The sequence below is a fragment of the Bubalus bubalis genome, chromosome 3 (assembly GCF_019923935.1).
Source record: "Bubalus bubalis isolate 160015118507 breed Murrah chromosome 3, NDDB_SH_1, whole genome shotgun sequence".
NCBI classification, from domain to species: Eukaryota; Metazoa; Chordata; class Mammalia; order Artiodactyla; family Bovidae; genus Bubalus; species Bubalus bubalis.
In genome coordinates, this window is record NC_059159.1 from 28,903,017 (window position 1) to 28,926,790 (window position 23,774).

The window sequence follows — 23,774 nt, forward strand, 5'->3', positions numbered from 1 at the left end:
TGGGGCTCCCCTAAAGTGACCACAGCTGCAGCCCAGGGACAGTGGAGGGGGCCTGCCCACCCGACAGCAGAATGGGGTTGGGGGGGGCAGGAAGACTTCCTGGAGGAGGAGGGCCTCAAGCTGGGCTTTGGAGGATGAGGAGGCTTTGCTGGGGGAGGAGCTGATTAGGGCATTCCAGGCAGAAGGAACAGCCTCTGGGTTTTGGGTCCCTCTGGCAGCCTGGTGGGGGCTGAGTCAGAAGAGCAAACCCCAGAGGCTGGTGAGGGCCAGGGCCACACTTTAGGCCAGCTGCAGAGGCCCAGCCCTGTGAGAGATGCTGAGTCTGGTGTTGGATGCAGGGCCTGTGCAAGGAGGGTGGGGTGCAGCCTGCCTGTGCCTTTGAAGAGGGCAGCGCCCGCCGCCTGCCAGGCGGAGGGTTAATTAGCCCTAATCAAGGGGGCGCCTCCTTCCTCCACCCTCTCCCTCAGGCCGGGAAGGGGAGGGCCCGCCCAGCTGCACACGTGGCCTGTTGCTGTCCTTTCTGGGGTCCCGGAGGGTCCCACCTGTCACCCACCTCGGGGGTGAGGGACATCCAGGTGAGCCAGGATACAGGCAAGGGGCCCTTAAGCAGAGAAGGGCATATGGACACCTAGCCCCAGTTCTGTCCCCAATGCCGCAGGGCCCCCTCTTCCTGCAAGCCCTCCTGGATTGGTGCTTCCTCTGGGCTCCCTTGGCCTAGCCCTGAGCACACGATGACAGAACGCCCCACTCCAGGGGCAGCATTGAAACCAGGCCCGCTCGTCACCAAGACCTAGCCCCAGCACCCCGTCCTTCTCTCGGGCAGGCTCCTCATGAATGCTTCATGGAGGAATGAGTGAAACACGTCCCTGCTGGTGGGGGGGGGGGAGGGGGTCGGGGGGGGGGTGCTCACACCAGCCAGAGGCAGGCAGGAGCTGAGAGGAGGTGTCCACACAGGGGGGCAGGGAGAGGGGCTTCAGGCCACGCACAGCAGAGGGTGGGGTGTGCCACCAGAGGTCCCGACTCCTTCAAAGGCCTGCCAGGGTTTGAGGAACCACCAGGGGCTCAGTCTGGCCTGGATGTGAGGGCAACAGGTCATTCACAAGTGTGTATTGAGCACCTACTGTGTGCTGGGAGGTGCGTGCAGCAGGGAACTAAAGGATGAGGCTGCTGCCACCAGGAGTGGGAGATGGCAAACCTAGAGAGGTGGAGTCGGGCCTTGAAGATGGACAGGAGACCAGGGGGAGATGGCAGGGATGACCAGGAGCACACAGGCTGAGTCGGGGGCAGTTTCTGCAGGCAGCGGGGAGCCATGGAAGAGTCTGGAGAGGGCAAGGCCAGCTGTGTCCTTGGAGGAGAGGAGCAGGGGCCAGGGAGGAGGCTGGAGCTCCGCTGCAGGGGACAGATGGAGAGCCAGCCTCAGTGACCCAGGGGAGGTGGGGAGGGGTGGGGGTCTTGAGGACGGCCCGCCTCCCGCTGCCTGCAGGCTGGTCATCGTGGTGCTCGTCGGCGTGAGTGTGGCTTGGATCCCCGTCCTGCAGGGCTCCAATGGCGGGCAGCTCTTCATCTACATGCAGTCGGTGACCAGCTCCCTGGCCCCACCGGTGACCGCAGTCTTCGTCCTGGGCATCTTCTGGCGGCGGGCCAATGAGCAGGTGGGATGTGGGGAGAGCGGGAGGCTTCAGGGCTCATCTCCCCTGCTGCCTGGATGCTGAGTGGGGGAGGCCTGGCCTTCCTCCCGAGGCCCCAGCGGCCCTGCCTTCTCCTCCAGGGAGCCTTCTGGGGCCTGATGGCGGGGCTGGCAGTGGGTGCCACGAGGCTGGTGCTGGAGTTCTTGCACCCAGCCCCGCCCTGCGGCCACCCTGACACTCGGCCCCCCATCCTCCATGGCGTCCACTACTTGCACTTCGCCGTGGCCCTCTTCCTGCTCAGCGGGGCTGTGGTGGTCGCTGGGAGCCTGCTGACACCACACCCCCAGGACGTCCAGGTGAGCCCACCCTCACCCCTGGCCTCTGACCATCTCTGACTCAGGAATCTTCTGGGTCTTGACCTGTAACCCCATCTAACCCTGGTCCCTGCCCTCTTTCTGTCACTGACCCCTGTCTGGGCTCACCCCTGCCCTTCCCTCTAGATCCAGAGCCTGACCTGGTGGACTCTGGCTCAGGACCTGCCCTTGGGAGTGAAAACAGGTGTGTGTGTGTGTGACCCTAGGCCCCCCTCTTGCTGTCACCCATGGCAGGGCGGCAGGCAAGGGCACTGGGTGGGACCCCGTGGCCCTCATCCCCCCGTTCCTCCCACCACCCCCAGGTGATGGCCAAGCATCCCAGAGACACGCCTTCTGGGCTCGTGTCTGCGGTGTCAACGCCATCCTCCTCATGTGCGTCAATATCTTCTTCTACACCTACTTCGCCTGACGCTGCCCCCAGAGTACCCCTTTCCCCGTCAAGAACACCAAGGGCCAGAGGAGGGCAGCACGCCTTGGGCCACAGGACAGGCCAGTGCCCAGCGACTGGCCAAGCCAGCCAAGTAGGAGCCCTGAAAAATTAGGGAGGAAATGGGAAAAAAAGAATGTCTGATACTTTAAAAATTGTAGTTGTAATTGGAAAGAAAATGAGATTTCTCACGGACATCCTTATCTTCTTTTACTGTATTTATTTTGAGTTCACGGGCCCAGGTCATGAGCAGCGAATTCACCAGAGCTCAGGCCTCTGAGTGTCCCGGGTCGTATGGCAGTGCCATCCCCATAGACACCCAGCCTCTCCTTAAGCCAGGCCCACCAAGGCTGCCCCCATCCTGGATGCTGCTGGACCTCAAAGTCCAGCTCCTGCCTCAGCTCCCCACCTGGTCTGCAGTGACCGCCACTTCCTGAAGCCCTGGTCTGGGCAGAACCTGGGCCTCAACAAATACGGCAGGTGCAGCTGTGTCTTCGAGGGGGCCATGTCCAGGGCTACCCCCTTGGCGTGCATCCGTCCCATGGGGCCAGTGGCAAGGAGCAGCTGCCTCCATTCCTCCCACCCCTCCCCTCCTTCCTCGGGACCTCGCCTCTACCCTGCCCTCCTCACTAAGTGTCTGCAGTGGACACGGGTGTTGGAGGCCTGTGGATCCCAGAGTCTTTGAAGGACAGCTGAGAAGTCGTTTTCCACCAGGGTCTGTCCAGAAATCCGGGTCACTGGTATACAGGGCCCTGGCCCCCTTCCCAGTAGCCAGCCCTTGGGGCTTTGAATGGAGAGACAGGCAGGCCCAGCCTGTGGTTCCTTGGCTTGAGCCCCCAGTGGGTGGAGCCCGAGTCCTCAGCCCTCCTGGGGTGGGGCATTGGTGTTTGGAGTGGACGGGCCCTGCTGGCCAACCTGTGATGTCAGAGGCCAGCGGAGGCCCTGGAGCCCCCCAGACCAGTGGGCGCTGCACGTGGCAGTGGTTCCAGGGCCCTGGGCCCATCCCAGTTAGCATGAAGCACCAAAGGCCAGCCAGACAGTCAAGACGCCCATGCTCCCGTCCAAAGCCCTGGATTGGGGGCGCCAGTGTCCTCTCTCCACGTGCCTGGTGGACGGCGGGTCCACTGACTCAGCCCCTGGGCCCACTCCGGTCACATGTGCACCGGCTGGACGTAGCTTCGCGGGAAGAAGCCGATCCGCCCGGAGAGCCGGCCCCGCCACCAGCAGGGGTCAAGGCGCTCTAGGACCTCAATGATGTCACCGCGACGGAAGCTGAGCTGGGAGGGATCCTGGGCTGAGAAGTCAAACTGGGCCTGGGCGAAGCAGGCCCGGGGCGGCTGCGAGGGAGGAGATGGTCAGTGGGCTTTCAGGAGCCCCCGGCTGGGCTGTCCCCATGGAAGCCCCAAGAAGAGGCAGAGTTGGGATTGAACCCAGCTCTGTGTCCAGGTTCAGATGACAGCCATCCCCCCACCCCACCCCGCCATGGGCCTCCGGCTGCCCGCTCCCTGCACATCTGCAGCACAGACCCTACATCTCCACAGGGTCTGTCCTGGCAGCCCAGCTGGGACCATATGGCCAGCAATCAAGGGACCAAGTCCTGGGCCTCAGCATGGGACTTTGGTTAGATAACTGTGCGTCTTGGGGGCTCTCTCCTGAGCTTTTGACTCCAGGCCCCAGACCTATGGGAACAGGCCTTTAAATTGTAAAGTGATGTGTGGCTATGAGCAGTCTGCTGCTGTTACCCTTGGCCAGGCTTTGAGGCAAAGGATGTCACTTTGCACACTTCCATCTCTCAGGCTGGGCTCTAGTCCCACCTGTGCCCCAGTGGCCGTGGGTAAGTCCCTGACCTCTGTGGGACTTGGTTGCCCCCTGCGAATGGCTGCTGGATGAGAGCTCCCCGCTGGGCACGTCAGCCTGGCGCCATGATGATCACACCCAGCACCCTGGACCTGCCTGCCCACCAGGCACTCTGCTCCGAGCCTGCAGAATCTCATCTGGGCAGGCGATAGGATCATGGACAGGCTGTAATTAGCAGTTCTCTGCCCAGGACAGAGGAGGCAGCCTGGGTTCCAGGGGCCGGGCCTGCTCTGCAGTCGCCTCGCAGGGTGGGTGACCTCAGAGCCAGGCGGTGGTTGTGGGAGAGCCCTCCGGCAGCCACCAGCTCCCTCGTGGCCCCCTCACACTTTCCAAGGGCAGAGCTGGCCTGGGCAGCAGACCCACTGGGGGAACCATCCCTGAGACTGAGCTCTGAGTGGGCCAGGCGCTAAGTGTGGTGATGGGAGGAGGGTGATAAGGCGGGGGAGGAGGGGGTCCTCTGAAAACACTGTTTACTCTCCTATCAGTTCCCAGGGCTCATGCTACTGGCCCCAGGGGAAGCTGAGGCCCAGGGGAGGGAACTGGCCCTAAGATCACACCTGGCTAGGAGCGGGGGTTGGGGGGCCTAGGAACAGGCAGGACTGGAGCAGCAGCCTGTGGCCCCCTCTCCCTCCCCAACAGAACCCGAGTTCACTAGGCTGTACAGGGTCCCGACCTCCAGCCCCAGGCCTTGCTGACACCCCGTCCCAAGGAAAATAGTATGTCAGGTCTAATAACCCCACTGGCTGATTTCATCACCCTAATGAGACTGAGATCTGGTCCCAGGACCCCTTGATGAAAGAGCCGGCTGGCAAATTGCTGTTATTATGAGAACGAGGGGTGGCTAGACCCCCTCCACCAGGCCAGGACCTGGCCCACGGGCACCCCCTGCCCCACCTCCCAACCCCAGGCCATTGCTGGCAAGCAGAAGCCAGTGCTGACCCCACCCGGCAGGCGGCCTGGGACGAGTCCCGTTGCTCCCTGAGCCTCAGCTTCCTACCTGTGAGGTGCCTGCTCCCAGGAGGCTCAGCAGGTGGCATACCTTCACTCACTCAACACACAACTACTGAGCACCTACAGTGTGCCACGCACAGCTTCTGGCTGAGAATAAGCCAGGCTCTGCTTGCCCAGCAGTTTCTACCCACCCTTCCTGCGTCCCCCTGCCCCCCAACTCCTCTTGCTTCACGGCAACCCCCAGGACAGAACTGGAGAAGCTGTGCTAGACCCTCCTCCTGCCGCCCCCCAACCCCACCCACCTTGGGCAGGGGCTCCTCGTCCTGCAGGAAGACCTGCCGCTTCTTGGCGATGGTGGTGGTCCGGTAGAAGGCGACCAGCTCGTTAAGAGAGTTGAACTTCTCCTCCCACAGGTAGTACTTCCCTGAGGGGTCGCGTAGCACCTTGAAGTGCTGAACCTGGTCCCCGTAGCTGGGGGAGAGGCCATCTCAGACGGCTGCTCAGATGGGCCCTCCCCCTGCCCCCTGGAACCTGGCCTTTTCCTCTCCGGGTGAGGACTGAGTCCCCCCCAATGGGCTCCGTGCAAGGCACAGGGAATCTCCTGGCCGTGGAGTGTGGAGTTAAGGATGTGGACCCTGGATCAGGACACTTTCTTGCTCTGTGACCTTAGGCAAATCACTTACTTTCTCTGAACCTCGATTTCCTCATAGTAATACCTCCCTTCTGGGTGAACGCTCATTTGTTGGCAATATTGCATGGTTCCTCTGAGAGAGCTGAGCAGACAGCACCTCCTCTCTCCAACGTCCCCTCAGCCTTAACTCTCTTTTCCCTCCCCGACCTCATCCCCTCTCAGCCCTCACAGTCCCTTGAGGGGCGAGTCCTAAGAGCATCCTGACTTAGACCAAAGCCTGCCAGTGTGCAAGAGGCTCAGGCTATGGGATGCTTCCTGTCCACCTCCACCCCCCTTAAGAACCTTCTATGGCTCTCCACGGCCCTCGGCCCTCGGGGTAAAATCCTAACACCTTGATCTCAAGGTCTGGCTCTGATGACCCGTCCAGCCTCAATTTTCTTCAAATACACTCTGATGCGATCAACATACCCCTTTCTCTTCTCCCTCCCTTTACCCAGCCTTGCATCCCAACTGCACCGCATCCCACCCCTCTGCCCAGCACCTTCCAACTGAAGGGATGGCCTGCCTCTCCCAGACTGGCCACAGGGCAGAGGGACCTGCCGGTGCCTCCCTGTGCTCGGCCTATCCCACGCCAGGAGGGGCCGCACGTGACTGGGCAGCCTGAGCTCCTGCAGTGCTGCCGTCCAAGTGCTTCGAGGGCCTGGACCGGAGCTCGGCGTCCATCCCCCAGCTGCCTATCTCTGTCTGAGCTCACTTCCTCCACCTGTCAGCCCCAGGCCTGGCGTGCTGCCTTGTTAAAGGTAAGATGTGAGATTTAAGATAGAGATTTGTTCCAGGTAAATACCTTCCATTCTGTGTCTCTGGGCCTGGGGGAGGGGGAATCCTCCCGCCCTGCCCAAGGCAAGGATCCCAACCACCCCATAGCTTCTCTCTCCACTTTCAAGCATGCCTCCAGGCCTCTGCTACGTTATTTCTTCCAAATTCTTCTTCAGTCAAACTCTTATTCATGCTTCAAAGCCTGGGTAACATGGCCCAAGCTCTGTGAGCTGCCTCAGATGCCCTCAGCCAGAGTCAGGGGACTCCTTGTCTTCCTCAGCCCTGTGCAGCCGGCCAGCAACCCACTGCTCACAGATACCCAAAGGCAGGAAGGCAGGAGTCGGCCCAGGCATAGCCCAGTTGGGAGAGGATCTGGTCAAGGACACTGTGGGGCAGCCCAGGCATCCGTGCTCACTGGCTGTTTCATTCCCAGACCCCGCTGACATCCCCCAACCCCCGCTGGCTCTAAGCTGTAGTCCCAGCCCCTCTAACACACGTCCACGCTCAGGGCAGCCAGCTCCACCTGCAGAACTGAGGCCAGAAAATGCTGGAGGCTCTGTGACCAGGCAGAGCCATCACCCCGGCCTGAGACAAAGCCGCTCGTGTGCCGTCAGCAAGCATTGTTCCCAGGTGACTAAGCACCTGTGCTGTCAGCTGTAGGACATGTGTGTCCATGTCCCAGGATGGGAGGAGGGCAGGCAGGCAGGCAGGCACCTCCCTCCTGTCCGGCCTGCTGCAGCCTCGGTTCTTGACTCCCTCATGCCCTGTCCTGGAGAGCCTGGGGTTCTCCCAGCCCCTGGACTGTGGCCGTGGTGCTGGGGAGGCAGAGTCCCTAATTCAGTGCCATCTCCAAGGAGGAGCCGGGGGTGTATTCAGCAGCTGTCCTCCGGGTGAGGGTCGGAGGAGGGTGTAGGGATTTTGAGGAGACCTCAGCTCCAAGTGAGCACAGTTCTGAACACTCTGGTGTTTGAAGGTTACCTTCAGTCACCCGGACGTCACCCAGAATGGAGTGTTTCCCTGATCATACCCAGGGAAGGGGCGAGACCTGAGAGGGGGCAAGGGATCCAGCAGTTCTAGAACCTTATTGTTGTTCAATTGCTAAGTCGAGTCCAACTCTCTGTGACCCTGGGGACTGCAGTGTGCCAGGCTCCTCTGTCCTCCACTATCTCCCAGAGTTTGCTCAAATTCATCAGCCTGACAACTGGCGGATTCTCAAACCTGGGAAGCTCTCGTGGTCCAGTCCCCAGCCTGTGCATGGCTCAAGATGGGATAGCAGGGCCCAGAGGGGAGAGGAGCCCGCCCACGGCTGGGGGCAGCTGGTCTGCTGTGTCTGTGAGCAGGTGTGACCCTCCTCTGAGCCAACCCCTGGCCTGAAGAGTGACCGACCCTCTTCCATGTGACAGGGATGAGGACCCAGCACCTGGGCAGGCTTTCTCTCCCTGCCAGCCTGTCTCCTACCTCCCCAGGCCCGAGTCTTAGTCCAGGTGACCCCAGAGCTAGGAGGGGTGGCCCTGCTGGGTGAGCCCTCCCAAGCTGGAGGGGGCACCAAGCCTGATGTATGTGTCTGATGTCTGGGCCTGCGTGTGCCAGTGTCTCTCCATCACACCTGGATGTGTGCATGTGTCTCTCCCTGCTCTGGGAGGCCGGCCATGTGCATCCATCTCCGAGCAGCCATGGGTGTGTGTATCCCTGTTTGTGACCCTCACGCCCACCTACCCAGGGGGGTGAGGGCTGGGCCGGGCCCCTGGGCTGTCAGAAAAGTCTAAAGGATGAAGTCAGGCCTGATGCTTGCTGCCGCTGGTCCTGCCCAGCAGGTTTTTCTGGCCTGGTGGCGGCGTTAGCCAGGGTGACAGTGGCCCAGGGTGGATAAACAAGGCTGGGGTAAGGTGTCAGGATCCCCAGGACCCCCCAGTCAGGGCTTGGAGACCAGATTGGTGGCCTGGTGGAGGCCAGGTTGCTGACTGTCTACTGGGTGATTTCTGATAAGGCATGGCCCTTGTGTAGACTCAGTCTTCCCATCTGTGAAAAAGGAGGGGGTGGATGACTTGTTCTGCAGCAGATGTGAGATAGAATCAAACTGACCTTGGGAAGGGAGTGGAGAGAGAACCCCCAACACCGGGTTTTCAGCCTCAGGGAAGGACAGCGGAAGGGCAGACCTGGTCTTTCAGGTCATGGGGGTGTCAATGGGCACTAGTTCTGCTGTTTCTGGCTGTGTGACCTCAGGCAAGTTACTGCACGTTTCTGAGCCTTTGTTTCTTCACTTGCACACCAGACTTCTGAGGTCACTTCCTCCCTGTCTTTGCCTGCATAAAACTATGCCTTCTTCTGATTCTTTCTGCTTCATTTTCCAAGAGCCTTTTTCATCTTCCAAGATTTTATATAATTTACTAATTGTGTAATAAATTATACATACACATCTCCTCATACATACATGTATAAAATTATCAGTCGCCCCAGTGGAGCCTGAGCCAAAAGGACAGGGAGCTTTGTTCAATTGATAGCAGCTGAGTCCCTGAAACTGGGCATGGAGCCTGGTGCACAGTAGGGGCTCAGCAACCAGAGGGGCAGAGCAAACAGTTAGGACCCCAGGCACCTGAGCCTGAAAAGAAGCAAGCGTCTTCCTAGTCTCACTGGGGAACAAACTGCTTCCAACCAAGGAGCCCACCGCAGCCTGTATCAGAGCGGGGGCAAAAGTTACACAGCCAGGCCGTGCGCCCCTGCCCTGGCCCTCAGGCCGCCAGCTCAGATATGCTCCCGGAGGTGGGGGTGGGGGGTGACCGCCCTCTGTAAACTCGTAAAGGGCACCCAGCCGTGGCCACTGTCACTCCAGGAGGCAGAGCAAGGCCCGTAAACCCCACCTCTGACAGCTTTATGAGGCTTGGCGGGAGCGGGCGGGAGATGCCACTCGTGTAGGATCAGAGGTCCCGGGAGCCCTGCCAGTGAGGCGGAAACGCTCTTGCACATGCATCTGCGTAGTCATCACCTAGAAGGGTAGCTGTCAGGTCACTGGACTTCACGACGTCCTGGCTACTGTCTCCGCACTGGATATAAGGACTTTATAGCCGAGGAGGATTGGATCTGCTGAGGTTACACAGGAAGAGAGCTGGGCTGCCCACCCCCACATGGCCACTGGCCTTTCTCTAACAGCCTGGGACCATGGGGCTGGGGCCAGGAGACACTGTGTGGTCCTGGGAGGGTTGACATGGCAATGACAACTATAGCTGGCTTTTGGGATTGTTGTTGTTCATGTCGCTAAGCCATATCTGACTCTTTGCGACCCCATGGACAGTAGCCCACCAGGCTTTTCTGTCGATGGAATTTCCCAGGCGGGAAGCGGGTTGCCACTCCAGTTCCTTCTCCAGGGAATCTTCCCCACCCAGTGATCGAGCCTGTGTCTCCTGCACTGGCAGGCGGGTTCTTTACTGCTGAGCCACCGGGGAAGCCAACATTTGGGGAGAACTTGCTGTGTGCTGGCAGCATACTCAGCCCCTTACATCGATGTTCATCTCACAGACGAGGAAGCAGACCAGCGTACCTTGCCCAGGATTACACAGCTGATATTCTTCCTCAAAAGCCCCTCTCCTAGCCACAGATGCCCTGTTTCCTGCTCTGAGGTCTGCCTGGTGGTCCTCCAAGGGCCCTGAAAGGCCCCCTGACAAAGGATGGGCCAGAGTAGGGGCAGGACCCAGGATCCTGGCCCTGGGAGATGCCACTGAGGCTGGAGGGCGCCACCTGGTGGTGCTGTGTACACACCACAATCCGGGCACCCAGGGTTCTGGCTCTGAGCTAGGGGGAAGGGCTTGGGCAGGATGCCTGGGGTGGAACAAGGGGGACAGTGTGTGTGCGGGGATTTCTCTGAGGGACACTCCAGGCCCCTTTCCCAGACACCACTGGTGCTGGCTCCCTAAAACTGCTCATCCCCCTCCCGCTCGGACAGACAGACTGCTCTCCAAGCCCACCTTCTCTGCCCCACCTCTGGGTCTTCACACTTGCTGTTCCCTGGGCCTGGCATCCCCTCTCCTCTTTGTGCACCAAACTCCTACTCATGCCTCAGGTCCCAGCTCAGATGTCATCTCCTCCAGCCTGTGGAGTGTCTGCTGCCATCGAACTTCCCTCGATCAGGCATTGTGGAGACCCCAGTCCCTCACTCCCCGAGGGACTCCTCCCCTGTCCTACACACACACACACCCCACAGGCTGAGCTGACTGGCCTGACCCTGTGCCTGGGGTGGCAGGTCTGCATGTCCCGGGAGGCTCCAGGAGAGGGCAGGGTGCCAGGGCACCCACGGCGGAAGTTCAGGCCATGGGATCCACTCTCAGGTGAGGGGGAGGTGGGTAGGAGCTCAGTTCAGGCTGCAGAGGTGGCCAAAGAAGCCCCCTGTGCCCTGCTTTGCAGTGACCTTGGAGCTGATTCCTGGAGCGAGGCCAGACCAGCCCGCCTGGCGGGCGCCTTTCCCAGGAGATACTGGGCCCTGGGAGCCAGCACAGGGAAAACTGCCACTTCCTGTTCCTCGGGGACCCACTGGCCTCAAGGGCTGGGCTGTGGAGGGAGGGGCAAGCCAGGGGGCTCCAGACGCTCAGGGCCAAGAACTGGTGTCTCACCACCCCTGAGGCTCAGAGAGGAGGAGAGCCATTGCCTTGGATCAGGAGCTCAGCCTGTTCCCTGGGGAAATGGAAGTGAGAAAAGCCAAGGCTGGTGACAAAGCTTGGAGAGGGGCGGGTGAGGGCTGTGACCCCTGGTGTGGGACCACCATCCCCAGAAGCTCTCCTGACCCCGACGAGGAGAAGCCCACCTGCCAGGGCTCCAGTGTGCCAACTGCACACCACCACAAGCTCTGTACAGAACAGACAGGAAAGCCCTCCCTTGGGGCACATTTCTGCAAACAGGAGCCTCATGGCCAGCCTGCTGGGAGACACGAGCTCTTCCCTCCCCTGAGCCTGGTGCCACATCAGACTTGCCCCCACAGAAGCCATCAAAGCCATCCTATGTACGTTTATCCATTGGAAAATCAGCCAGCCGTTGGCTGTGACACATCCAAGTCCTAGAAGACTGGTGCCATCCAGCACCCTGAGGCCACACTGCCCACGTCCACCCACCCATCCCATCCAGCTACGTGCCCAGTGTCCTCAGCAACCCTGATGGTGGTATTATTGTTGGTGGTCCCCAACTCACGGGCACATGCCACCTCCCTGACCCTCCAGCCCCATCCCAGTGCTAATGCCAGCGACTCCACCTGGCTCTTTCCCGGGCCCACCTCGATCCCAGCCATCCTCCTCCTCAGTAGCCCAAGGGATCCACTTCCTTCCCCTAGTGGGGATGCTCCGTGGAGGCCTATTGCTCTGGGGGAACCCACCTCCTGCTAGGGACCTGTCAGGCCATTTTCTCTGGATTTGACACCCCTCCCCACACTGGCTTTGCCCAGTCACCCCAGGGGCTTTCCGTTTGCTGTTCCCTCTTCGTGGAAGCTCTCCTCCCAGTCCTCACTCCCGGGGCCCCGGACAGCCTGCATCGCAGCTGCAGATCTCTGCTCAAACCTGAGGCCATCCGTCCCTGCCACCTGGCTCCTGCTGTGTTCGTTTCAAGGTCTGTCTCCCCGACTAAGACACAAACCCTGAAGGACAGCAACTTTGTTTTTTCACTGTTGTTTCCTGAGTCCCTGATGCTGCCCGGCACACTGCACATAACTCAGCGACTAGTCCTTGAATTGCTGCTCCCACATCCCCCTGTTCCAGGTGCAGAAGAGGCAGGACAGAGATGAGCGGGGCCCGACCCCCTCCCCGGCTCCTGCCCCTCCTTCCACCTGGACTCCTCATTGCCCCATTGTGACTTCTGGTTTCTGGTTCCACTCTGCCCAGAGGCTGCCACCCTGCTTCAGTGGCAGCCACTATTCTAACGGCTCTCGATAGAATGACTCATTTGCTCCTCGCAATAACTCATTTTACACGTGAGGAAACAGGTACAGAGAGGTTAAGTGACTTGCCCAAAGTCACACAGACAGGAAATGGCCAAGCTGGAATGTGAACCTAAGCACCCTGGCCCCAGGGTCCATCCTCTTGACTGCGTAGCACAAGGGGGACCCTGTCCAGAGCACATCCTGGACACCCACCCCGGGGGGCTTGCTGCTCTCCCCCTGCAGCCTTGTCATATCAGCTTCCCCTGGTGACTTGCTGCTCGTGGAACAACGGCCGACCCTTTGGCCCAGCATGGGAGGACTCCCAGTAGGCCTCCAATCCTCACTGCCCAAGGCCACGCCCTGCAGTCGCCTCACCCCCGACCCCCAGACGGTCATCTGCTTCCAGGGGTCTGTCGTTCCCTCCACGCTCCGAGGGCCCGTCCTTGCCCACCCTCCTCCACGTATTCGGGTCAGAACTCACTTCACAGAGACGGAGAACTCCCCTGGGGAGCTCTCGCTCTCCCGGATCAGGAAGGCTCCCTGGTGGTTCCGCTTCATCAGAATCTCTTCCGCCAGCTGCCGGGAGATCCGGCCCGAGTACCACCTGCAGAGAGGGCAAGGTGAGGGCGAGGGGGACAGCCACCCTGCCCAGTGCCAGGCACCCATCACAGCCAGGTCCTCCCAGCAGTCCTGGACACAGGAGGTGTGACTGCACCCACTTTACAGACTATCAACCTGAGGCCCGGAGAGGCAGAAGTCATGTACCCAAGGTCACACATGGTGGCAGACAGGAGCTGTGCCTAGTCCCAGCATTCTGCCTCCTGAGCACAAACCTTTGCCACCACACCAGGCAAACACACGGGGCTTCTCATGTGGCACTAGTAGTAAAGAAACCGCCTGCCAATGCAGGAGATGCAAGAGTCTCGGGTTTGATCCCTGGGTTGGGAAGATCCCCTGGAGGAGGGCATGGCAACCCACTCCAGTATTCTTGCCTGGAGAATCCCATAGACAGAGCTTAGCAAGCTACAGTCCACGGGGTCACAAAGAGTCAGACACAACTGAGCGACTTAACATGCGCACACACTCAGGCAAACACACACCTCAGTGAATTCTGACCCAGCCACCCCCACCTAGGCTTTTACATTTCCTATTGTAGTTTCTTAAAAGTGAAAAAATATTTTAAAGATGACCAAAGAGAAATGGGTTTCCCCTGGCTCAGATGGTAAAGAATCTGCCTATAATGAACAGGACCCAGATTCAATCCCTGAATGGGAAAGATCCTCTGGAGAAGGAAATGGCAAGCCACGCCAGTATTTTTGGCCTGGAGAATTCCATGGACAGAGAGAGCCTGGTGGGCTACAATCCATGGGATTGTGAACAGTCAAACACAATTTATTTTGTCTTTGTTTCAGTCAGACACAATTTAGCGACTAAACCACCACCAAAGAGAAATAGTAGCTTTGCTCTGATGAGGAAGGGTCGCTCCCTGTACCCATTTCACAGATGCACAGACTGAGGCCACCTGGACTTTTTCTCACAGGTTCAATCAAGTCCTTCTTCCTTCTGACCAAACAGAACCAGGTATATAGAAGGCTCCTGGTAAATGCACGAGGCAGTCTGGCGGAGTCTGGCTCTTTGGGAATCGCCTACCCTCAGAGGGCCCAGGTGACCTCCAGCTGGCTTCTCAGCCCCAGGGTTTTAGTCCACTCTTGATGTTTACATGGGGAAACCAAAGCCCAGTGTGGCCGGAATCTCACCGTGAGACCTTGGCGCCCCGAGGCCGCCAAGCCTCCCTTCCCTGAGCCGTTTCCCTTCTCCCCTTCCTGAGTCTGAGCGCCCAGCCGGCAGATACGAGGCAGGAATTTCCTGTCATGTCAGGATGTTGACAGAGAGCCCTGCAAGCCCAGCACAGGGGCTCAGGTGCAGGCAGACCGGGTCCTGCCCGCAGCCCTACCTACCCCTCCCCTGCCTGCCATGTGTGAGCGCTGGTAGCTCCTCCGAGGGCTTTTTACTGATGTGCCCGGCCTGGGTGTGGGCGGGTTGGGCCCCCAATGTCTCAGGTGGTGACTGAGGGGAGTAGGACAGGCACCCTGCCCAGCTCATGGTGTTGGCTCCCTGGTTCCAGCCAGAAAGAGCAGTTCCAAGGCTCCTCCCCACCTTCCACCCCAAAATAAAATCCTGGTCCTGACATTGTGTTCTAGACGCCACTCCTGGGAGCCCATACCCCAAAAGTGAGCTTCTAGCCCACAACTGCCCCCATACTGGGGGATGGGGAGGCCTGGGCCCATCTCACGGCGGGTTTTCCCGGAGTGGAGGCGGTGGAGGTGGCGGCCAAGGGTAGGGCTCCAGGCTGCCTCTGAGAGCTCAGCCTGGGTCTCTGGGAGTCCCGGAGGAACCTCCAGGCCGGAGGCTGAGCGGGGACGCAGAGGGCCCGGGGCTCGGGGGTGCCCAGAACGGAGCTCCTCTGGGAAGCCCCCAGCAGGAACCGGTGCAGGTGCTGCCGCAGGGGGAGCAGGGGTCCAGTGGGGCCCCATGTGGGCGTTTCCCGGGCCCGGTGTCTCTGAAGAACCCACAAAACCCCACAGGAGGCATCCGCGTGTGGGCGGCCGTCACCCTCAAAGGCTTTCATAACCGCAGTCTTGAGGAGGCTGCCCAGCCCCCTCCTGGTCCTCGGTAGCTCAAAGGACAGGATGGGAGAAACCAGCCTCCCCGTCCTGACACCCCCAGAACCCAGCTCACTCCTCACTTAGCCCCCATTTTACTGATGTGGAAACTGAGGCCCAAGGAGGGGCAGAGGCCCCCCGCCAATATTTGCCTGGCAAATTTCCCCAACTCTGTCCTGGTGGGCACAGCCCAGGCCCACAGCACCTGAAGCAAACCTCCCTCTGTCTCTGACCCTGGACAGGCCACTTGTCTCTGCCACAGTCTCCTGGCCCACAAGACGCTGACGAGAGCACCCAGCTCGCAGGGTCATTGGGAGGACGAGGGCGCCGCCACCTGCAGGGGTTTACCGCCACTGCTCCGACCTTCAGCCATGCACACCCCACCTCCCCCACTGTTAGCTGGTCTGCCCACACTCCTGGCAAACTTCTACTCTACCTCCCAGGCCCAGCAGACTGTGCACTCCTAGACTCCCACATGACTGGGTCAGACCCTCGGTGGACCTTGCCTGTGATGCCCAGAGGCCCTGGGAGTAGATGGCCTGCATCACACCTGCCCCGGGCTCCCTGGGCTGCAGCATGGTGGCAGTGATCAGGGCCCCCCTGAGACCCCTGCCCTGCCACGTTCCACACTGGAGTCCCAAAGGCTGAGCCAGTTGCTGGCTGGACTTTCCCCACTGCTATTTCAGAGCTAGGGCAGGGGTGAAGTTAGCCCAGAACACACCTGGACCTGGCCTCAGCCAAGTGGGGGATCTGCCCTTGGTCCCTGATCTGTCCCAGACACTAGTGGCCAAAGATAGCCCCAGGGACCCCAGGGCCATCAGACACGGAACCCTCCATGGCTCCTACCCACCCTGGTGGAGACTGGCTTCAACCACCATATTGCCCCAAAGGGCATGGCCCTGAAATCCATCAGCTTTTCTTTCCTTCTGAGTAAACCAAAGCCTCTACTTGGGTTTCTCAGTGGCCTCCAAACTTCTAGGCTCCCAGCCTTCGCTGGGCCACAGCCTCCACCTGGAGGCTCCCACTTCCACTGTGTCTTTCACTGACCTGGCCCTGGCTGGTGGCCCTGGCAGGTTCTCTCCATCTGTCTCCCTTTATGGAAGTCAAGGTCACACAGCCCTTGCAGGCCGGGAGCCCAGGCTACAGGACCTGTCAGGGGGTGGGAGTGCTTGGAGACCAGACAGGGGACCTAGGTGGGTAGAGGCCTTGCCCAACACAGGAAGCCGGAGGTGGTGGCAGCTTTGGAAAGAACTCGAAGACAGATAAAGAGGAAACAGCCTCCAGGCCCCACCCTGGCAGTGCACCTCCCTCTCCTTTCACCCCACAACCACACACATGTTGCAGCTCCCAGCCTGCCCCCTCTAGCCTGCCCAGCCCTGTCACCTGCCTCCGCATCAGATGCAGGACCCCCATCCACGCTGAAACCCATCCGTGGCTCCTCCCACCCTCCACCCAGCATCTGAGGCCCCGCTGCCAGGCCCACAGCCAGGGGTTCTCATTGCCCCTCTCCCCGGAATGCCCTTCTCTGACTACGCAGCTAACTCCTACACACATCCTTCAAAACCTCAGTTTGTCACCTCTTCCGAGAAGGCCTCCCTGGTTAGTTATCTTGATGCTGACTGCCTTCTCTTGTCATACTTTCTTTACCTCCTGTCTCTCCCTGGGACATGCTGCTCTGACCTGAGCATCTCATCACGTGTCTCCAGCATCACCTGGGCCGGGTCCCTGGGGCCATAGCCAGTGTTTAGTGAATGACTGTGTCTCAAGGCTACTTCAGCCTTCACTCCACGCATATCCACTTGGTTTTTCATAGATTCTTGGCCACTTAGGCCTGTGACGGGGCTGAGACTAGGGCATTCAATGTTGAAAGCCTGACCATAGGCTTCCCTGGGCCAGCAGGTCCCAGGCCTGGGGATGCCTGGGCCCCACACTTGACTCCTGCTCTGCCCTGTCCCAGCTCTGCTTGGCTGGTGTCCAGCTCTCCCATCTCCTGCTCCAATGGCAGGGCCCTCAGGTCTGCCTCCTTCCTGCCCATCTCCTCCCTGGGCCCTCACCCCCACCCCCGCACAGGCTCCTAGGGTCCCCCATGAGTGGAACCTCGGGCCTCCTTGTGCTGTAGACAGAGAAACAAGAACAGAGAGGGCCAGGGCCTGCCTGAGGCCATGCCGCAGCCGGTGGGCCCAGCGCTGAGCGCCCAGGCCCCGTCCTCTCCAGGGCCCGGGTGCTCTCTGGTGTCTCAGGTCCTCGGTGTTGTGGCCTGGACTGGCCCGGACTACTACCACTTGGGACAAGTCATCACATCTCTGTCCCCCACTTCTGCTCAGGGTACAGACAGGGGGCTCCAGACGGATGGAGGGAGGCTGGGGTGAGGCCTTGCAGGTCACTCCGTCTGGGCCAGGCTGGGAGGGGACATTTGGCAGCGGGGCAGGGGGCCCTGTGGATGTGAGGGAGCTACTCACGGGTGGGGCTTGACGCGGATGTAGTTCTTAGGGACAAACCCCTCGGCGCCCCGCAGCTCGGCCTTGTACCAATTCTGGTCATCCTCCATATTCAGGATCTGTGGGCAGGAGAGACATGGCTCCTGGTCACCCAGGAGTGTCAGCTTCCCCTGCCAAGGGCACATGGGGCTGGAGCTGGACATCCAAGAGCTGCTACCCAGACCCCCAGCACCCTGTGTGGTTAGGGCAGACCCCACAGCCCCTCAGTCCCTGAGCTGTGGCCCTGGGCATGGGGCCCATGGTACTCGACACCTCCGCTGACGTGGGGAGGGGGCAGTCTGAGGAGCCCCAGCAAGTGGTGGTCACCTGGGGTCACCCACATTTACAAACCCGCACGCCTGAACTCAGGGGTGACGGTCTGGTGGGGAGTTCAGACCCTGGGGAGCAAACGGGAGGTATTTGGGCTGAGACAAGGCTCGGGTCACAGGCTCCGCGTCGCCCTGCAGGTGGCCTGAGGGGAACTGAAACCCGAGTGTGGGTGGGAGCTGCTGAGGGTGGTGGCGGGACGCTGGGCTCCCTCGCCTGTCGCTGGGCAGGCTCGCCACGGGTCACCCCTTCTCACCCCGGCCCCCGGGGCTGCTGTCATCAAAAGCTATTTCACAGAGGAGGACGCAGGCCCAGAGAGGAGGTGAGCAGGACCCCCTCACTCTTCACGCCAGTCCCCCTTCATTCTGTCTCTGGACCCTGCCCGAGGGCCGTCTTCCCTGTCTGTCCTAGAGCAGGTCCACGTATCAGCTCCAACCCGGTGGGGATGCTTGGTTGAGACAAAAAATCAGACACAGATGAGCCACCCAAGCAGAGGCCCCATGGGAGTGAGGGCTGGGGCAGCAACTCGTCTGACCGCCTGGCCTGCCGAGCCCCCTCCTTCCTGTCCCCACTGTCTGGGCCAGGCTAGCGTCCCCAGGGACAGCCGGAAGCAGGTGGCTGACTCAGGAAAACTTTTGCTGAAAACCAAACAACATAAAACAAATTCCCCCCCACCCCAGCTTAATGGGAAAATCAGGGCCTATGGGACACAGATTCAGTGAAGGTTCCCGGCAGCCTTGGGGCTCTAGACCAGTCTGCCTGCCTCTAACTCTCTCTGCAGCCTTGGCCTCGGTTTCTGCAACCGTAAAACAGATACAGCCTACACGGCATGAGGTGGTGTTTTGTGACCTACAAAGTCCTGTGTGGACATGAGGCTGTAACACGTCTCGTCTATCCCAGCTTTGTTTGTTTTCCTGTCATCTCCACTCCAGGGAAAGACTCAGAAATGTTCTGATGGGTTGCGGTAGCTGAGGTCTTGCCATCAACATTGTTCAAAGCCCCCAGACCCTCTGAGACACAGGAATTGCCAACCGTCCCTGGTGATGCTCCCACCTTGGCCTGCCCCCAGCTTGGCCCCTTCTCCTGGGTGCTGTCCTGTGCCACTGCCCCCTGGCCAGTGTGGTCACTGAGCACCTCCTGCAGGACAGGCCCTGTGTCCAGCCCAATGACACAGCAGGGAGCAGGAGGTCACACTTTAGTGGGCAGAGGCAGAGGGAGAAACAGGAAACAGACAAATAAACAAGATAATTTAATGCAGTGGGGAGTGCTCGCAAGATATACACCAGGAAGATGTAGATGCCTGGCTGGGGCAGGGGATTGTCCACAGGGGTGGGGGAGTGGGCAAGAAAGGCATCTCTGAGGAGGTGACTGACATGTGAGCTGAGGCCCAAATTATAGGAAAGGCTGGACGTGAGAGGATGTGGGGAACAGTGTCCATGGCTGAAGGAATAGCCAGTGTAAAGGCCTTGAGGTGGGAGCGAGCTGTCCTTGGAGCAGAGAGGAAAGCTGTGTGACTGCAGCTGAGGTGGGGGCCAGACTGTGAGGTGCACAGGAGGGCGAGAGCTGGACGTTATTGTACTCTGGTGGGAGTGAGGAGGCCATTCAGATTTTTATTTTCAAAACCAAGAGGAGCAGGCTTCCCCTGTGGCTCAGCGGTAAAGAATCCACCTGCCAATGCAGGAGACTCAGTTTCGATCCCTGATCCAGGAAGATCCCACATGCCACAGAGCACCCCAACTATTGAGCCTGTGCTCTAGAGCCTGCGAGCTGTAAGCACAGAAGCCCACGCGCCCTACAGCCTGTGCTCAGCAACCAGAGAAGCTGCAGCAATGCGAGGCCCAAGCACAGCAACCAGAGAGTAGCCTCTGTTCCCGCGACTAGAGAAAGCCCACGCAGCGACAAAGACCCAGCACAGCCAATAAATAAAGAAAATTATTTACAAAAACAAACAAGAGGAACCATTGAGGGCCACTGGGGGAAGGTCAGGCTCTGGGTTGTGGCTGTTGTGTGGAGACCAGGCTGTGGACTGGAGGGAGGGATGTGAGGAGCTGGGCCCAGGTGAGCGGTGATGGGGCCCTGGACTGGGGTGACTGAGATGTGGTCAGATTTGGAATGGTTTAGGGGGAACTGCTGATAGGCTGGCTCCAAGATGCAGAGAAAGCAGCCAAGACCACCCCAAGTTCTGGGCCTGGGTGCTGGTGGGCGGGTGTGGCCGCCGGGTGCGATGGAACAGCTGCGGGGGCAGGTGGGGAGCTCAGGGCTGGCTGTGTCCAACCTGGGGTGCACCGGTCGTCCCCGTGGAGATGCTGAGGCCATGGGCTCCCTGAGTCTGGGTTCTGGGGGCCAGGCTGTCGATGAAGAGACAGAGGTAAGCCAGCACCCACATCTTTCCTCTAGCCAGGAGCGACGGGTACTGTGCACCCAAAGCAGCCTACTCCTGGGAGGGGGCTATGTTTTAGGGAAGTGACATTTGGGGCTACTTGTCCAGAGGGTCATCTAAGAGCAGAGCTCAAGACTGGAAGAACAGTGTCCTGCCAGCTCCCAGGGCCTGGAATCTGTGTGTCCACTGGGCGCTCACAGCTGGTACGCTGCAAACACGCTCGAATGGACGCCCTGCGTGCTCAGTCATCAGACGGGCGTTGGAGAGCAGGGCTGCCGGGCGATGTCGCAGTCGAACTTTTGCAGTTACAGAAATTGGACTCCAGGCACGTAAGGTGGGGGAGGCACTTCGAGCGCAAAATTTACGGAGCTCCGAGAATGTCACAAATCAATGTAAATAGTATTTTAAAAGAATATGTTAAAAAATCAAAATCAATGCAAAAAATTTTCATGCTGCCAGTAGTTAATGATAATGTATCCATATCAGTCTATTAATGTAACAAATGAACCAGGCTGATACTCTAAAATGTTACCACGGGAGAGGGTATGCACGGGTGAGAGTGGGCGTGCGGTGTCAGATGCGACTCCCTCTGTACTGTCTTCTCGATTTTTCTGTAAACCTCAAACTGTTCTAAAAATTAGACTGTTTAAAATTTAATGCAAAAAAAAAAATCCATCAAAATCTTAAATCAAGGCAGGATTTGACCTGGCACCTGCACCACCATGAGGAAGGGCCCTGTCGCCAGGTCTGGGCCTGGAAGGCCCACTCGCTCATCCCTGTCCATCAGGGAAAGGCAGGGGCATGAACAAGGAAGTGGGACTTGCTGATGGCCTACCTCCCAGGACCCAGGACTAACTCCTCAGGACATGCTGGTGTTTTTTCCTAGGCACGAATCCGGTGCCTAGAAGAGGCTCAGCTTTCCCTTTCTCACCTGCAGAATGTCAGTTTCCTATCCCTAAAACTCAAATCTACTGAGTACGTGTGAGTTGGCTCTCTGTGTATATTCCTCTGTATTCTGCCTTTTTGCCACTTCACGTTGCCTCATGAGCATTTTTGCATTGTTAAAAGACCCCTCCCCAGATGGCGTTTTTAGGGACTCTGTGATATTTTATGCCACCACGGAGCATGGAGCTAGGCTGAGTCCACGCTGCAGACTCACTCACACCCCCGCTGGATGCATGTCCTCCTTCACTCTCCTCCCCCGCCTCTTCTCTGCATGGTTGGGTCCCGCTCATCCTTCAGATCTCAGCTGAGGTGTCACTTCTTTTGAGAGGCTGCCCAGACCCGCCCTCCCCCGCCCCCAGTCTAAAGCTGTCCCCCTGCCCCTCCCACCCTCTGCATTCCATCTTCCCGGGTGATTGCTTCCATCCATCTGTCACCTCCTGGCATGACTCACCCTCTGGAATGTCAGGTTTGGGAGGACAGGGATTGGGCTTTGTCCACTGCCTGTGGCCTCAGCACTCAGGACAATGCTCCACAGGCCAGCGAGGGTTTGTTGTATGAAAGAAGGAAAAGGCAGCCCTTCCCATGGCCTGCCATGCCTTGAGAGGTCCCCTCCTGGGTCCTGACTAACATCTTAATCCCTCCTTCCTTCCGCTGACACCCCGTGTCTTGCTGAGGGCCTGCCCCATGCCAGCACTGGTTTATGTCCCTGCCCTCAGGAGCCCGGGTTAGAAGCAAACACAGCAGAAGATGCCAGTGCTCTAGCCAGGGTTAGCGGGAACCCGGCCAGTCTCTGGGTGGGTAGTGAGCCCAGGCATCCAGGAGGGAAGGGGGTGTCATAGTTTTCACGGTGATTCCCTTGGGGGACCCCACAGATCCATCCCCGCCACACTGCCCATCACCTGCGTCTCAGGTGAAAAGCACTGCCCACCCCATTCCAAATTCCTCATGATTCCACTTTCTCCCAAGCTCTGGAGTCTGGAACTAGAGACCCAAACTCTCTCAGATTGGCTAACAAGGCCTGTGAGCTGGTCCTAGATCTCAGAGTCTCCTGCACTGGCTGGTTGGTCCTGATGTCAAGCCTGCCCCACCCTCGGGTAACCACACGTCCTCAGGTCACCACCCCCTGCCGGCCACCCGGGGGCCCAGGGCCAGCATCCCAATTTATTACAGATAAGGGGGGACTTCCTCAAAATGATGTGGCTCTTCTTAGAACTGTCACCCTCTCGCCCCAGCCCAGGTTAAGGGGTTCACACCTGACCCCACACTGAGCAAGTCATGGTACCTGGGGGCCTCACTTAGTCACCTGTAAAATGGGGCCGTGGCAGATTAAGCGGGCGTTGGAGCACACCGCCGAGCTCAGACCTGCCTCCATACACGGTCAGTCCACGGGAGGTGCTGTCCCTTCTGAGGCCTGAAGCTTGGGGCGGCCTGGAGCGGGGCCCCAGCTCAGACTGGAAGGATGGCCGATCTCATGCCCGCTGGGCCGGCGTGGAGCCTGGGGCCCAGGGAGCTTCCTGAGTGGGACTTGATGGCTAATCCAGCACCCAAATCATGCCAGATGCTCCCGAATCAGGGCCCTGAGCTCCGCTTCCAGATGCAGGCATGTAAGCAGGGACACTTCCCTAGAGAGAGAGGCTGGAAACCCCTCTGCCCTGGAGGGTGTGTGCTCCTCACAGAGGTTCCACGAGGGGAGCTGCGTAGCACTGAGGCTCATCTCACCTGTGGGGAGGCCCATCTAGACCCTTAGTCACAGTTGTTTTATCCCCGATAGGTTAGTGTGTGTACTTAATTCCCAAGACCCTCTCTCTGTCTCAGTCTCTGTGCCTCTCTCTCTCTAACTCATTTCAAATTCTTTCGTGGGAAACTGGGTGTTGAATCAGCCCCTGCCACTTACTACGCTGAATTCTCAGAATGGCTCCTAAAGGAGGGAGCACTAACTAACTCCCCATTTCTCAGATGGGAAAACTGAGGCAGAAGGTGGCTTGTCCAGAGTCACGTAGCCAATGACTGGAGAAGCTGGGCCTATCTTCCTCCAGAGACTAGACTCTATTAGAAGGGCCATCCGGGCCCTGATTTTAAGCAGCCCCCATATCACATAGGCACAGCTCGGCCAGGCCCGGCCACCCTACCTTGAGTGTGTCCCCCTTGTTGAAGGCCAGCTCGTCACTCTCCGTGGCCTGGAAGCTGTACAGGGCCACAGACTCCATACCGCCGTCCCCGCGCCCCGGCAGCTGGGCTGCTAGCAGGGCCGGCAGCTTCCTGCTTCCTCTGCAGTCGAGGACCAGCTTCCTTTGTTTTGAGAGCGTGTTTGTGCTTTTGAAGCTGAGACCGAGACTTCCCCTGACGGAGAAACAGGAAGCAGAGATGTCCCAGACAGGGGGTGTGAGCCACGGGCCCCTCTCAGA

The 23,774-nt window shown here is 59.3% G+C and overlaps 2 protein-coding genes across 3 annotated transcripts in view; one reads left to right on the forward strand and one right to left on the reverse strand.

Annotated features, from left to right (window-relative positions):
• Positions 1–2,624, forward strand: part of SLC5A10 (solute carrier family 5 member 10) — a 55,104-nt gene extending 52,480 nt beyond the window's left edge. Inside the window, exons 12-15 of the mRNA XM_006048842.4 lie at positions 1,484–1,652; positions 1,769–1,984; positions 2,129–2,186; positions 2,305–2,624. Of these exons, the coding sequence (XP_006048904.2) occupies positions 1,484–1,652; positions 1,769–1,984; positions 2,129–2,186; positions 2,305–2,411 (550 nt within the window). The 3' untranslated portion in view covers positions 2,412–2,624. The remainder of the gene's footprint in view (positions 1–1,483; positions 1,653–1,768; positions 1,985–2,128; positions 2,187–2,304) is intronic.
• On the reverse strand, positions 861–23,774 carry LOC102406110 (GRB2 related adaptor protein). Of its 2 annotated transcripts, none has more exons than XM_044939159.2 (5): positions 23,499–23,774; positions 17,700–17,797; positions 13,059–13,181; positions 5,540–5,708; positions 861–1,389 (listed from the first exon to the last, which is right to left on the reverse strand). In XM_044939159.2, the coding sequence occupies exons 1-5, from the start codon at positions 23,574–23,576 to the stop codon at positions 1,093–1,095; spliced, it is 765 nt and encodes a 254-aa protein (XP_044795094.2). In that variant the 5' UTR covers positions 23,577–23,774; the 3' UTR covers positions 861–1,092. The 2 variants fall into 2 exon arrangements, with proteins under 2 accessions (XP_044795094.2, XP_006048909.1); XM_006048847.4 differs by lacking the exon at positions 861–1,389 and adding an exon at positions 2,629–3,766 and having other exon boundaries at positions 23,499–23,689.

Bases quoted from the DNA above. Each gene is read 5' to 3' on its own strand.
- LOC102406110 (XM_044939159.2), bottom strand. From the start codon at position 23,576: ATGGAGTCTGTGGCCCTGTACAGCTTCCAGGCCACGGAGAGTGACGAG. The intron at 13,182-17,699 runs GTGAGTAGCTCC...CCCTCTCTGCAG, and splicing joins ATCCGCGTCAAGCCCCACCC to GTGGTACTCGGGCCGGATCT. The intron at 5,709-13,058 runs GTGAGTTCTGAC...CCTCTCCCCCAG, and splicing joins GAGTTCTCCGTCTCTGTGAA to CTACGGGGACCAGGTTCAGC.